The sequence below is a fragment of the Procambarus clarkii genome, chromosome 60 (genome assembly GCF_040958095.1).
Source record: "Procambarus clarkii isolate CNS0578487 chromosome 60, FALCON_Pclarkii_2.0, whole genome shotgun sequence".
Taxonomy (NCBI): domain Eukaryota; kingdom Metazoa; phylum Arthropoda; class Malacostraca; order Decapoda; family Cambaridae; genus Procambarus; species Procambarus clarkii.
The window spans coordinates 8407970-8423326 of NC_091209.1; the positions used below are offsets into that span (position 1 = coordinate 8407970).

Sequence of the window (15357 nt, forward strand, 5' to 3'; positions counted from 1 at the left end):
CCACTCGTATAATTACCACATATAGTACGAATAAATATTAGTCATATTTTTAAATGTCATCTGTTTTTATTTTTGCAGACTGTCTCCTTGTTTAGAAGTTCTTGCTCACATCTGATGACACTAGAATCTGGTGTTACTCAGCTGGATTACAGTGATGGCTATCTTCTTGTGTCAACTCTTACCCGTTCTTTTATTTGCAACACGAGTCTTGAAACTTTCTTGCAAATTGGAACAAAGTTGAGACAGGGTGAATATGGAGGATGTTTCTGCCGGGTGAACCCTAGCAGCAGTAATGCTCAAACTACTTGCTCTACTGGCAGTACTCACCAGGAACTGGAGGAAAGTTTAGAAGCCCTACAAGCTGTTACTCAACCTTTGTCTGGCTCGGAAACATCAGGATTATCTGATTGTTATGAAGCAGTGGAAGATGACCAAGCTGACAAGAGTACAAAACCAAGCCAAGAAAATCACAGTAGTTTAAAAGTTGGTTTAACATCTAGAATATTTTGTGCACGTCCTGGCACAAGAATTTGGGAGGCTGATCATTCTGGAAAGGTTCTTGTAACACATCAGCTCAAAAGGGCTCTTATGGTTCCTCCTGCTGAGGTGCTTTTAACAGATGGATCATTTGGTGAACAAGAATTGTTAGAAGAGATTGATAAGACACCAAGCACCAAGACATTAGGGTTATGTTTTCAGTATACACATCAGAAAAAGGAAGATCCCTCACAAACCAAGACACTCGAAAAAGCTTCTAATAGCTCATCAAATTATAACACAGCATTGTCAGTTACATCACATCCACCAGTCAGTGTTGCATTTACAAAGTTGCTCAGCTTTTACAGCAACTACCTTCTTGCCATCTCTACTTATGGTTTGTATGTTATAGATCCAGCAAACTCGAAAGTACTTTTGTGGATTAGTGTATCAGACAGTGTCACTGATGTAAAGGTTTCAGGGAATACTCTTATCTACAAAACAGGCAATGGGTGTATACAAAACTTTATGATAACTACAGTAGATATTGCTATTTTAGTTTTACACACACGTGGTCATCATGTAGGGTGTGCTCAACTGTGCTTACAGTATAAAGAAGTTTTCTTAAAATCTGAATTGTTGTCTCGTTTAGGGGCAAAGATATTAACAGATCTTTCCAACCATATTATTAGTAAAGTCATTCAAGAGAGACTGCAAAGTTTGAAGATTTATGCTGGTTTAGATAAAGTAAATGAGAAACAGAGTAGCAGCTATCATTTTGAGTCTCGTGTTAGTTGTGTCAGAAATGATAGCTTGGAAGATTGCAGAATCAGAGAAGGCCTCAACTCTTTTATATTTGGTCCTCGAATGTTTCTCCCAACATCAGTGACAAGATGGTACAGTGATCCTTATTTACGTCGGGGACGGGAGGAAATCTCTGTGCAACGTTGCACGGTTTCGGTTGAAAGCAGCCCACTTCATCATGCACATCGAGATAAAAATCTTGGACATAATACAACATACATGCAAGATATACAGAGCCCTCTAACCTTGAGCCACATGTGTCGTGAAGATGCACTGCAATCAAAGCCATTAGGTAAAATCATTAATGGGTTCAGTAGTCCTTCTCCTTCAACTGAAAATAAATGTAGCAGTTCAGAACTATATCATGAAGTAAACAGTCCCTCTCTGTCTTCTGGAAGATGCTCTCAACATTCTGATCATAGATCTCATAAAAGCTTTGAGAGTTCTATAGAAATGTATGAAGACCCATTATTTTCTTCAGATACCAGCTCACCTGACCTTGAAATGGCATCAAGAATATTCTTGGATAGTAATCAGTCTTCAAGTTATTCTTACGATTCCCACATTTACAATCTCACTTATGCTCCCATTCATCCTGGCTCTGAAGCTGCTTCTCTTTTGCAGGATTTAATGGAAAATGTTGCTACTAATATGGTCGACACCATAACCTCAGGAACTAAAAATTTGACAGATCGATTGAAAAGTGTAACGCCACTTATGTCTACAGGAGATGGATCTTCTAGGAAATTAGTTGATGAGCCATTTTCAATATTGGATATACTTGGAAGTAGCTCAAATACAGATCAGGAAGACCAGCTACAGAGTAGTACATCACTGGAGACAGATCAATTGGATGATTTTAATACAAGCATTGTTATTAAAACCAAATCAAGAAAGAAACATACACAAAATAATACTGGAAGCATTCCGCTCTTGTATAAGACAACTAATGTTCCACCTGGAGAGGAAATAACACGACCATGTGTGGAACTCCCAGGAGTTGTCAAAAACTTGCATGAATTGGTGACATCCACCTTTCGGCAGATAATAAATGCAGATGATGAAGCACAAGCCTGCATCCTCTTAACCCATTGGTTAGAAGTATATTTTAGCACTGTCCAGCAGATACAACCCAGTAAACATCAGTCCTCACAAGCCAGTGAAGAAATGCCTGCAGATGGCCCTGTGTCACTATCTTCAGTTGACTCCTCACACTCTCAGGGTAGTGGAAGAACCTCGTGTGATTCTCTTCACTGGGACAGTAATGATATTGGTTTTGAACCATCTGTCATGAATGCTGATATCCTTGAACAGATCACAGAGTTGTTTCTCCAATGTTTAAATACTGGTGTCTACATTGATGACATTTATAATGCTAAAGTAGTACCTAACCTTCATAAGCAAGACAGTATGCAACACCCCCTGACGCCCAAAGCAATACAAAAACTAGATGCTTTATATGCCTATCTAATATCAAATGATTGTGGTTTACTTCATTATTCAAACCTGCTCAATGCCTTAGATACTCTTGGGCAGCATTATTATGTTATGACATGGGCAGCTTTGCTTGAAAAAGTGACAAGTGGTGGATATAGTAGCCATCCATTATCATCCATTATTCCTGATTTGGACTTTACACGCTCTCAGAGGGTGTCAATCCTTTATAGACTAGCCTCTGCTGGGAATATGAAGAATTTTATCACCGCTGCAGCTCAGATTGACAATCCTGCTGTGATAACTGATGTGATATTCATATTGAATCATTTTGCAACCCGCTCACTTGAGGTGGGTTGTTCATCTAACAAGTCACAGTTTCAGAAACATTTCTTACAGTACTTGATTGAATTGTCACAACACAAGAATTTGATTCAGTTATATCTGAATAATTGGATTTCATGTTCCGAGCTTCAATATGACATTCTTAGTGTCTTATTAAACACTGCTAATCCTAGTACATTTTCGTGCAGTTGTGGTATGCCAATACCATGCTATAGACCTGTGAGTTTGGAATATCTTGTAGATGCCATAGTAGACCATGATATATTGGATGCTAAAAATTTGTCTGAATTGTGTCAGAACTTGGGGTACTGGAAAGGATATTGCATTATTACTCTGGCATACAACTTGCACTCCAGCAGTCAGTGTTTTCCATTCATCTTACAAAGTTGTAATTTGCATCTCCTTTATGATATCATGGAGGTATTACAGGCAGATGAATTTATGATGATCATTGATATATTAGCTAGCATCACTAGTGAAGATAATTTTATCATGAAGTGCTATAAATGTAACAATAAAATTAATTTTCCTGAGGAAGTGGTAAACAATACTGTTGAGAAACAAAAACCATTTCAATACATATTCCAAGTAAGCGGAGAACCTCATTACACAGAATTAAATGCAGAAGATTTTGATAAAGCTGAAGCATTGTTCAGTGCAAGCAAAGATATTAATAGACATATCAAAGAACTGGTCCATCCTGGAATGTCAAGTGATGAAAGTGTATCCAGCATGGGAGAGTTGTGGGAGGCAGTGGTGGCACATGTCCTTCGAAGAGTTGGAGCTGTGGAGACTCTACAACTGCTGAGTTGGGTGCAAGACAAGATTCCACCAGGAATATTGACAGAAAGGTAATATTTTTTCAGTAAAATTCTTTGGTAATGTATTCTGCAAAGTACAGTAAATACCCCTTGGTAGCTTCCCAGCATAAATGCTGATTCTGGCAAGTCTTAGTTATTTACACAGATCTCTGAAATCAGTCCTTGCCTACCTCTAGAAGCCAAGTCCAGAATTTGGTGCATTCTATGTTGCAAAAGGAGTTTAGGATCAGTGACGAGCCATAAAACATGACTAATCCCCAGAAAGCATAGGTGCAAAAAACAAGTGACAACTTGAAGGAAGTTAGGCATTTTCAAGAGAAATTAGAAAAGTAATCATTGGCACAAAGTAAATACCCTAACTGTAATACTTGGAGAGGGTTTTGGGGGTTCTTCTCCCCGATCCCGGCCTGAGGCCGGGCTCGACTAATGTGCCTGACCAGTACTAGATGGCAGCCAAAGTTAGCCCATCGACTGATTTGTATGTTCAGCTAAGTGGTGTTGCCTTTTCCTTTATTGATTGTGCTGCCAGGAGGTCATTGCATTGTTTATTTCAGTTACTACTACATGATTATGTTTGTCACCTGCAATGCAATGCCTGGTCATTGCTTGGTTGTAGTATCAGGCAATGACCAGTTTGCTAACCAGACAGGAGGTTTCCTTACATTTAGTGCTGGATTTTTACTTGTTTTTGGGTTGATCTCTCATTGCAGAGCTCTCCTCACCTTGTAGAATGTGCCAGATTCTGGTTCTGGCTCCCAGTAGGCTCAGGTGGGTGTCAAAGGCCTGTTGTGATATCCTATAGCTTGGCAGCCCCAGTGCTGTACCTCGAGGAGCTACCAAGTTGCCACCTAAAATGGTAATTTTATTATATTAATCACTTGACTTTGATCATCTTCATCTTAACATATATGGTAAAGGGAAACATTTGTGTTCTTAAGAATATTCATAATATTGTGGGTGATGTGAGGTATGCCGAGCATTGAGACGAGACACCACCTGTAATCAGTTGCTATTGGAACAGGTTTGGTTTCCTCCTCATTTGATGTTGCCCTCCCTTTTCAAATTATATGATGGGGATGGAGTTACACGAGTGCCTACCAAAAAATTATGCAGGCCTGTTAACACATGTATATTTCAAAATTTGAAAAAAAGCTTTCTTTAGCTTTGATTTTAGCCTTCCATAGAGTTGGTTGGAAAAAGGGAGTGCTTAGCAGTACAATATTTTCAATTAAAGGAAGGACAACCATGTTAAAATGTGTAGTAGAAAAGATGGTGTTGCAGTGCATGTAACCACAAAAGAGCCTTTCGAAAAAGAGCATATTCCCTCTTTCTTCATGGTAGGCTCTCATGGGCACCCCACTTTTTCTGCAGTAGGCTTTCATGGGCACCCCTTTTTCCATGGTAGTCTCTCATGGGCAGTTGGGCACCCCTCTTTCTCATAATAGTCTCTCATAGACAGTTAGGCACCCCTCTTTCTCCATGGGAGTCTCTCATGGGCAGTTGGGCACCCGCTGGAGAGCGTGCAGAGATCCTTTACTGCTAGAATCCACTCAGTAAAACATCTAAACTATTGGGACCGACTAAAGAGCCTAAACCTGTATTCTCTTGAGCGCAGGCAGGAGAGATACATAATAATTTATACATGGAAAATAGTAGAGGGGCTGGCCCCAAACCTGCACACACAAATAAACAAATAACATCACATGAGAGAAGAAGGTATGGCAGGATGTGCAGAATTCCCCCATTGAAAAGCAGAGGTGCAACAGGTACACTGAGAGAGAACTCTATCAACATCAGAGGCCCGAGACTGTTCAACACACTTCTACTACACATAAGGGGCATAACTGGCCGACCCCTCACAGTGTTCAAGAGAGAACTTGACAAGCACCTCCAAAGGATACCCGATCAACCAGGCTGTGACTCGTATGTCAGGCTGCGAGTAGTCACGTCCAACAGCTTGGTTGACCAGTCCAGCAACGAGGCCTGGTCGACGACCGGGCCGCGGGGTCGCTTAGTCCCAAAAACATCTCAAGGTAACCTCAAGGTAACCCCTCTTTCTCCATAGTAGTTTCTCATGGGCAGTTAGGCACCCCTCTTTCTCCATGGTAGTCTCTCATGGGCAGTTGGGCACCCCTCTTTCTCCATGGTAGTCTCTCATGGGCAGTTGGGCACCCCTCTTTCTCCATGGTAGTCTCTCATGGGCAGTTGGGCACCCCTCTTTCTCCATGGTAGTCTCTCATGGGCACCTTTGACAAGGTGGTCCACCTTTACAAGAAATCAAATACAATCACAGTTAGTAGTGGGCTGAAGCAAATGTGAATAAAGAGCATGGCTTGATTTTAATTGTTGAAGAATCTTAAGAATTGTATGTCATTAACTGTAATAACTACTTTAAATATTTCAGAATTTACAATTGGTGTATTTTGACTTCATTGGCTGAAAAGAAAGGCCAAACTGCAAGCTGGTCTCTTTTGGACGCTCTGACTTGTACCAAGAGAAAATTTTACTCTCACAAGGTTTGTACAGTAGTTACTGCTCAGGCTGTTTGTGAATGTCCTGTATTAATTAAAGTTCAGTGCTGAAATTATTCTTTCTTCTGTCCATACTGACATTATGATTGTTGTTGTGGTAGGCCTTCCATACTAATTCACTAAAATGTTCTCAAATTCCAATCACTATTAGCCCATTTCCCACTTTCATTGGGTTAGGAGACATGTTCCCGAGGACATAATATACAAATATAATGTTTAGTACTCATAATAACCCTCAAACGTCAGGAGAGAACATTCCTGGGCCTGCTCCCTCTGTGAGGGGAAGGAAAAAGACGACCCCATGGCTTTGGTGGTTGCCGGAGCAGTGTCTTTTGTTGCTCATGATACAAGGTAGACTTCTCTCCCTTGCAGGTGTGTTTCCATCTTTCAGTTATTGGCCGGGATATGTTACCTTTGTGTAGGTATCCATTGTCTAGTCTTTCCCTAGCTTTGGCGACTTCCTTCAGTTCTTGGCATGAGAGGAGACCTTGTATCCAACATGGACTTCAATGCTGTGTTGTATGGGTTACCTACTGATTCCTGACTGCAGTACAGGATCCCAGCTCCCTCTTGACTGGCAGACAACTTGTTTTCTTTGGACAAGTAGCATACTTTTAATTAAACTGAGATCATTAACTGGAAAGAGGTGGCCTCTGGTTTCAGGTTTTTCTCTGGGGGTTTCTCTTTCAATGCAGATAATTGTGCCCTATTTAAGCCTGCCCTACCCTGAGATACCAGGTCTGGGCAACTCCATGTCACAATGTCTATGTTGTTTTTGACTTTGGTTGCTGATCTTTGCCTATGAAGTTTTTAGGCCTTGTTTTCCATCATCTGAATTGAGTAGAGTTACAGATCTGTTGATATTGCATTTGTAGCTTTCTTCACTGCAGCAATATGAGGTGGTTTTGCAGGTCTTCTGCCTCTTATTCTCTCTTAGGTAAGAGTGTTATCGATGTTGGTTCCTGTTGTGATTTCTTTTTTTCCCTGGGTCTTTCTGGGGAAGCCCCTTTGACTCCCTGGAGCTATCCAGGCTGATATGAATATATTAGACTTTGGCATCAATGTGAATGGAGTTTTAGGCCTACCAGGGACCAATGTCATGCTCATTTGCTCAGTTTTGTTAGAGGAAGTTCTGTCCACTAGTTCGGGTTGCAGTAACAATTTCTTAAACAGAATATGGGTTTGTTTTGGGGCGCTTGCCTTTCTGGGTGCCTTATCTGGTCGATGGCAGACATAATATGCTTCCAACCACACTGGGGTTTTTATAGGCCATTGCTCCTCGTGGTCTAAGGGGGAGGCCAGGTTCTGGCTCGTGGTCCCTAATAGGCCTAAGAACTCCATTTACAGGGAGCCGGTCGGCCGAGCGGACAGCACGCTGGACTTGTGATCCTGTGGTCCTGGGTTCGATCCCAGGCGCCGGTGAGAAACAATGGGCAGAGTTTCTTTCACCCTATGCCCCTGTTACCTAGCAGTAAAATAGGTACCTGGGTGTTAGTCAGCTGTCACGGGCTGCTTCATGGGGGTGGAGGCCTGGTCGAGGACCGGGCCACGGGGACACTAAAGCCCCGAAATCATCTCAAGATAACCTCAAGATAACAGTATATCCATATCAGCCTGGATAGCTCCAGGGAACCTCTGGGTCTCGCCCAGAAAATTGTGTTTCTTTACATTCAACGCTGGTTTTGAAGCCTTATACAGTACTGTCACCTCTTATCGTTTGGTCTTGGTGAGGCTCCTCTTGCTGGCTTTTGGAGTTGGTGATGCTTTACCAGTCTTTTTTTTTTTTTTTTGGTTGTCTTTGGCATTCTTTCATTTTCTTTCAGCCAGGCTGAATCACCTCCTTAGTTTTCTTATTCTTTGGATTGTATCTCATTTTTATCTTATCTTTTGTGTTTCTCCCACAGTTGAGGATTAATTTTGTAGCCAGCTTTTCTCCTAGTTCTTGCTTCCGACTGTTAGGTTAGGGAGCTTCATGTTTTTCTGGAATGGAGGTTATTGATCCTTTGAGTCTGGTCTTCATTGTCTTCACCTTCAACTTTTTCCTTTATTTTTGGTTAAAAATGGAATGTCTGCATTTCATTGTATTCAACACTGGATTTTCTACCTGAATTTGTTTTAATATAAACCCTTTAGTTTTAAAATAATATGTGCCTTATACTTTTATCCAGTAGGATCCTGTTTCTCTAAATATTATGCATAATATTAAGTGCTGGGAAACCGTTTCATAAATTTTTCTAATGAATTTACATTTTACAGATAGCCAAAGCACTTCAGAGACATGATGCCGTAAACAACAGACCTAATAAAGAAACTGTGAAACTTTCCGAATACAGCTTTGAGGGTGTTAAACATGAAGGGCATCAAAATGAACTAAAGATGGATCAGAATGGTGATGACCCTGTTCCCCCAAAGCCGTCAATGCATGGTGTTCGGCAGCCTCCAAGACCTTTGGGACACCACTGGGGAGTGCAGACTCAGGTTTTACAAGGCCTATGTTTTTGTTGTCATTTAAAATTACCTACCCATGCTTTAGTGATTGAAGGAGGCATTACTGTGTTTCCATGCAGCCATGCCTTCCATACCATTTGCTTATCTCAGAGGGGTCATCACTGTGTCATTTGTGCTCAAAATGGTTCTCAAAACTTATAATCATAAGCAGATTTTGAATTTTAAGATACATGTTGATCATTCACTTAAGTCCTTCCATTGGAACGTCCGTGATAGTTAATTAAAATACAGGTCAAATGTCAGCACTTCGCACTCTCGCTTCTTGTTAGAAATGCTGTATTGTTTCTATGCTGTATAAATTTGTAATCGTCGCCTTTTATACTATTGTACATCCAGTATTTGATTTTAATAAATAATTCTGCAGTTTTCTGTTGTCACGTTAGACAATAGTAAATAAGGTTAATCCTATATTACGAACACACACTTTATTCAACTTCGATAATCTTGATTTGTAATTGAATTCCTAGCAAGAGAACAAGATGAATACTATGAAAAGCCCTGCTATCTCAATGTAAGGCAATATCTTACCTATTTACAAATGATTATTTTCACTCATGCATTTGTCTTAATTATCTAAAACTTAATTTCCAAACCAATGAATGGCCTAAATCTTTTAAAGATTTGCATTTCTGTAACTTTAAATCGACTAAGACACGTTTGTTTTCATTTCTTCTATGCCTTTGAAGAGTGTAACTTCAGTGCCCTTAATATAAATTTGTAAGAAAGATTCCTGATGCTGGTAAATAACTATCGTTCCACTTTGTATGTAAAAACGTTTTCCATTCAGTAATGGTTAAGCTTAGTGCAAGTTACGGTGATATTGGGAAGTGATAAAGTGTTGATGTGATATATACTAGTCTGTACAAAATAATGCATACTGACCGGCCCAGAGTCGAGGCTTTGCTAAATGTAGATACATCCTCTGTTAACTTCTTCCTATTATAGGTAAAGAAATGTCAAGGCAGAGTAATTATGTGTGCCCATAGGGTGAAGGAAACCCTCAGTTTGTGAAGGATCTTTCCATTTTGTTAGTTATGTTCCTGCACCAGAATGGATGGCAATTTCCTGCAGCAGTTAAGATCTGAGCTGGGCTTCAGATCTCAGGGCTGTGAAGCTGGGCTTCACAGCCCTGCATGTGTATCAACAGTACTATAATATTGGAGAAAATCTCTCTCTTATCTATCAACATACCATCTAAACATTGTACAGTAATGTTTTTAGCATTGTGCCAGTAAATTGTTAATGTAAGAGTATGGAAGTGTACTGTAAATATTTATTTTTATGCAGCTACTGTTCTCCGTCTTAGATAAGCTATATGGAACCAGACTCCTCAGTGAGGTTCATTTATATGTCAATATTCATATCTTTCTAAATTTTTAGCCAACTTTTTCACTAACACAAAGAATGGACATGCTTGCTGCAGCTATCAGCTGAGCATATTTAAGATCTTAAAAAAGCAAAAAAAAAATTCTGGGCTCATATAATAGGAGTCATTATATGACACGGGTAATGTCATACCTATATGACACGGGTAATGTCATACCTGTATGACATTACAGGTAACAAACTGCACACTTTTAATAGTTACATGTCCCATTTTTTTCTCCCTCCTTCCACATAATAGATGGTGGAAAACAACTCTGCCTAGGTTATGTATTGGCCACATATGCTTAACTAACTGGGCACTTAACCCCTAAACTGCGCAAAACTTCATAAGAAGTGTGACCATGAGCTCAGTTTTTTAATTTTCTGAGACTCTTTCAAATGTTTTGTGCATAATCTACTAAGCAAATGCTCCAACTTTGTCTAAATGATACCAGTGTAACTTGAAAAACAAGAAAATAAAAAATATTATAAAATTGAATATTAAAAACTTCAGATTTTGAAATCGGCTGTAAAAATGTAAAAATCACCAATTGTTCATTTGGTGTTAGGCTCTCAGAATAGCATATGCTCTTCATTTTCATACATTTAGAATACAATGGCACCTCGACATACGCTTGCCCCTACTTATAATAATTTTAAGTTACGATGTAAATTTCATCGAAAAATGCGACTCGACATCCGATGGTGTCAGTCGACTTCCGATATTTGTTGGTACATGTTCGGGCTCGACCGAGCGCGTGGTTCCCAGCCACGTAGCTGACCTGCCTCAGTTTACTACAGCTGCCCGCTTAGTGACGATTGCGCCTATAAGAAATTCCGCTTTTGTGGCGATTTTTTGCATTTTGAACAATAAAGTAATTATTATATATCACGCCATGAGTCCCAGGAAAGTCAGTGGTAAGGCTCAACATATGAAAATCCATGTAAGGATGACCATAGAGCAGAAACAAGAGTACAGAATGTCTCTTCCTCAACAATTAAGAAAATGTGTGCAGCATGGGAAGAATTGCAAACCTTTGCTGAAACGACTCGCCCAAATCAAGCTGCAGTAGGTCGTTGCCTTAACCTATTCAATGACACCGTGATGCATCATTACAGACAAATGTTAAAACGAAGGGAAAAACAAATGTCTCTTGACAAATTTGTAGTGAGACAAACAAGCACTGAACCACAACCAGGTCCTAGTGGTATTCAGGCAAAACGTAGGAGAGAGTGTGCCCAGAGAAAACATCACTGCCTGATGTGATAATAGAAGGGGACTCCCCTTCCAAACAGGAACAACTCTCTTCCTCCCCCCTCATCACCATCTTCCATACGCCATCAAGAGCCCTCCATAAAGGTAAGAGAGACTTTGGTACTGTATTGTAGTTAGAAAAAAACGCATTGTATTCAGTATAAAATGTATTTTTATGTTAATAATTTGGAGGGTGGGGAACAGATTAATTCAATTCCCTTTATTTCTTATGGGAAAAATCGCTTCGACTTACGATATTTTGACTTACGATCCGTCTCTGGGAATGGATTAGCATCGTAAGTCGAGGCCCCATTGTATAAGTTTTAAGTATAGTTTACTGTAAAAAAAAAAATTGTCAATGTGGCACTTGAAATATGTGCAAATTTAGACAACAAAAAATAATACTGTAACTCCAAACGTTTAGAGTTTATGAAAAATTAATTCTTTAGGGATTGTAGAATAGACAGCTGTGCACACTATATGTAAAAATGGTGAGAATTGGTCAAAAACTAGATTTTTGGATACTGAAGTAAGTTGAAATTCTAGTTATAGATATAATTGAAGTTGAAGTTATCGACAATGAACAAGGCAGTTCTAATTCATGAATTTACTTGTACTGTACTGTATATTTTAATAAACTTTGTTTGACATTCGTACTCGAATATGTGAAAGTTGTAGGTCAATGTGTGTTGAAATGAAGTCAAGAAAAAATAACCCCCCAAAAACAAAATATTGGGATAATTATAATGATTTAGGGGGATATATTTAGGGTATACCTTATATAAGTAAAAAAGCTCTAATCTGGTCCCTAATCATCAAAACAATGTAAAGAAACAAGGAAAATAGTTTGAAATCTGAAAAAATCAGCCCCAAAAAAAAATTCAGTCTCAAGTTTCGAGAGTTGTTACCGACTTATTTGTTGACCCATTTAATTGTGTCTTGACATAGTTAGGAATGGGTATACACTCTCCAGGATGTAAAGGTTACAACAAATTCAAATAATAAGGAGGAAAAAAAAAAAATTTCCCCTAAAAAAAATATTTTTTGGACATTGTTGAAAGTAACTGATGTAACTGATAATAACTTTAGGGCAATGTATTTATATGATATATAACAAAATAGAGCATAATAACATGCTCATTATTATTTGTGTTACTGTATTATATATTACAGTACTCACAAATTCTATAAAGGCACCAGCTCTATATCCACTTTGTGGACACTTCTTACTACTATTCTTTATGCATTGGACATGTGCTTGCATCTCTTTATTACTGCATTATCCATCAGTTCCAGTTAATAGGAGCCGTTATCATCAACAAAACACTTTTTTTTTTAAATATTCGTCTAAAATAAATTTGAAAATATTTTGATGAAAGTTTCACGACGCTGAAACCAAATAAGTTGGAGATTTGTTTAACATTTTGAAGTAATTTTTTACATAATTCAAATATTTTTTGAATTATGCCCTCTTATGCTGAGCAGTTTAAGGGTTAATGGAATGCCGCCCTGCTTCTTATTGTCCGAAATGCTTTGTGCCACTTACTCGTGCAAATCTCTGAATATCATCCAGATTTTCACGATGATCATCCGTCTTGCTTCCCTAATGTCCCATGGAGTCATTTGTCCCTTGACACACTTTTGTAAATCTAATATCTTTGATATTGCTCATGTTATGTCCTTTTGTTCTCATACTAGCATTCTGAGTGATATTCAGCATCTTTTGAATATTCAGGGACACTGACGGTGCTACATAGTTTTCCCAGCTTGGTTTTCCTTCTTTTGATAATTACTTCCAAAAAAATGGCAAATATAACTACAGTACTTGGCTGGCCACAGGCATGGTTAACCAGTTAGCATGTGCCATGTGGTCACTTGCCTATACATTCCAGTTTGTTTTTCAGCAAGTATTGCCTCTACACACTAGATTTATAGACAAACTTTGCCTTCTCATTGATGCCATATATTTAATCAACTTAATGCAAAAAAAAAAAAACCTACGGGATGGGTATGGGGTGCATAATAAAGAAAAATTGAAAATTGAATGGGTCAAGTAGCTGACAACAGGTGACATTACCTTAACCAAATAAGATATCCCATTTCTCTAGTAGTTACCCATGTAGAAAAGCATGGCTTTTCATATTATAAACATCATTTCTGTTATTGTACTCTAAAATGCTTATTCTTTGCTGTTTTCCTTGATCCCTTTTTCTATGGCACCCTCTTTTGATATTTACTTTTTCTATTCTGAAACAAACTATCATAAGCAATTTAAAGTCAATGTAAAATTTCAGTCAATAAAAGTATTGACTGAAAGTCAATAAAAAGTATTGACTAAAAGTCATAAAAAGTAAAAGTCAATAAAAATTTAAAGCAATGTAAATGTTAGAATCTCTCCCTTTGCCCAGTAAATGGGCAATATCTCAGGTCATATGCCATTCTGCCTTCATTTTAAGTATGTATTGTTGGAATTTTATCCCCTCCACTTCATGTATTCAACTAAGTTGCTATTTATGCAAGGTTGGATGTTATTTATGCACGGGGTGGCAGTTATGAAAGGTCAGGTGTTATTTATGAAAGTCTTAAGTGTTATTTCCATGATATAATACTCTTCTTGATACTAATTTGTTCCTCATTTTACCTGAACCAAATAGTGCCTCTTTATTACGAGAATTAGGATAGTGTCAAGAGTTTTAAGATTTAAGATTTTTATTAGATTGCATCAATAATGTTTGTAAATGCCATCATATAATTCATGTTGCTACCAGTTAGTTGAATATTAGTTTCAGCTCAGCCTTTGTGATTGTGTGTATAATCACTTGATCATAGTGATAAAAGAGTTTTATATAGTTTATATTGTTATATAGAATATAGTTTTACAAGTGTTTATATGCCAGGTACATCAGATTTCTAAAGAAAATCTATACAATTGATTTTGTTTGCGGTTATGTAAAAGTATTGTAATAATAATAGTAATGTACTGTATACCATATTTGAATACAGTATAGCCTATAATGCTATTTACAGTCAAATAAGCAAGCTTCATGTATTTTTAAGATTGACTAGTCATTTCATAATCTAGATTAAAGTACAGGTAAAAAGTGCCTTCTCTTAATGCTATTGAAGCTCTAAGATTTCATTTGTCAAAGAGCGCTCATTCTGTACATAGTCGTTCTTCCATCCCCTGTTCAGCAGCTCTATGGGCATCTTCAACTTGAATAACTTCTTGCTGGAGATGTCTTGATCTGGGATGTTTTCTGCTTGGATTTCTTGGTGTTAATGGCAAACAAAATTCAACAGTTCAACTACAGTACTGTGCTTGCTAGTTAATTGAAGTTACCATACATGAGGCTATGAAATAATGTTCCTGTATACCCTTAATGAAGAGAAATACTTGCCTGTAGCATTAATTAATTGTAGCATTAATTCCTGTTCTGCTTAATTAAGCTTCAGAAATGTTATAGTGGAAAATATGAAATTCAAGCTAACTTGTAATAAAATTAGTGTCTGTACAGAGAGTTCCTGACTTACGAACGCCTGACTTTTGAACATCTAGCTTATAAACTGCCTCCAAAGTTTCTATTTTAGAATTAAATCTGGTATATGAACCAGCTCCATCATCCCTATATGACAGACTACTATATTTACATACAGACGCATGAGTGCCGTGCAGCTAACCCACATTACCAAGTCAGCAGAACTCTCATGCTAAGTGTAGATCCACTAGGCTTTTTATGGACTATTTCATTTATTTATTGAGATCAAAAGCCATAATATAGGACGGAAAATAGAAGCTGCTTTTTCACCCATAAGGATA

At 38.2% G+C, this 15357-nt stretch overlaps 1 protein-coding gene across 1 annotated transcript in view; it reads left to right on the forward strand.

The window, feature by feature from the left end:
* p (WD40 repeat domain-containing protein pink) overlaps window positions 1–10779 on the forward strand; it is a 41427-nt gene extending 30648 nt beyond the window's left edge. The window contains exons 6-8 of the mRNA XM_069307430.1: window positions 79–3911; window positions 6286–6397; window positions 8669–10779. Coding sequence (XP_069163531.1) covers window positions 79–3911; window positions 6286–6397; window positions 8669–9061 — 4338 coding nt within the window. The 3' untranslated portion in view covers window positions 9062–10779. The remainder of the gene's footprint in view (window positions 1–78; window positions 3912–6285; window positions 6398–8668) is intronic.
* Window positions 10780–15357: the final 4578 nt, after the last annotated feature.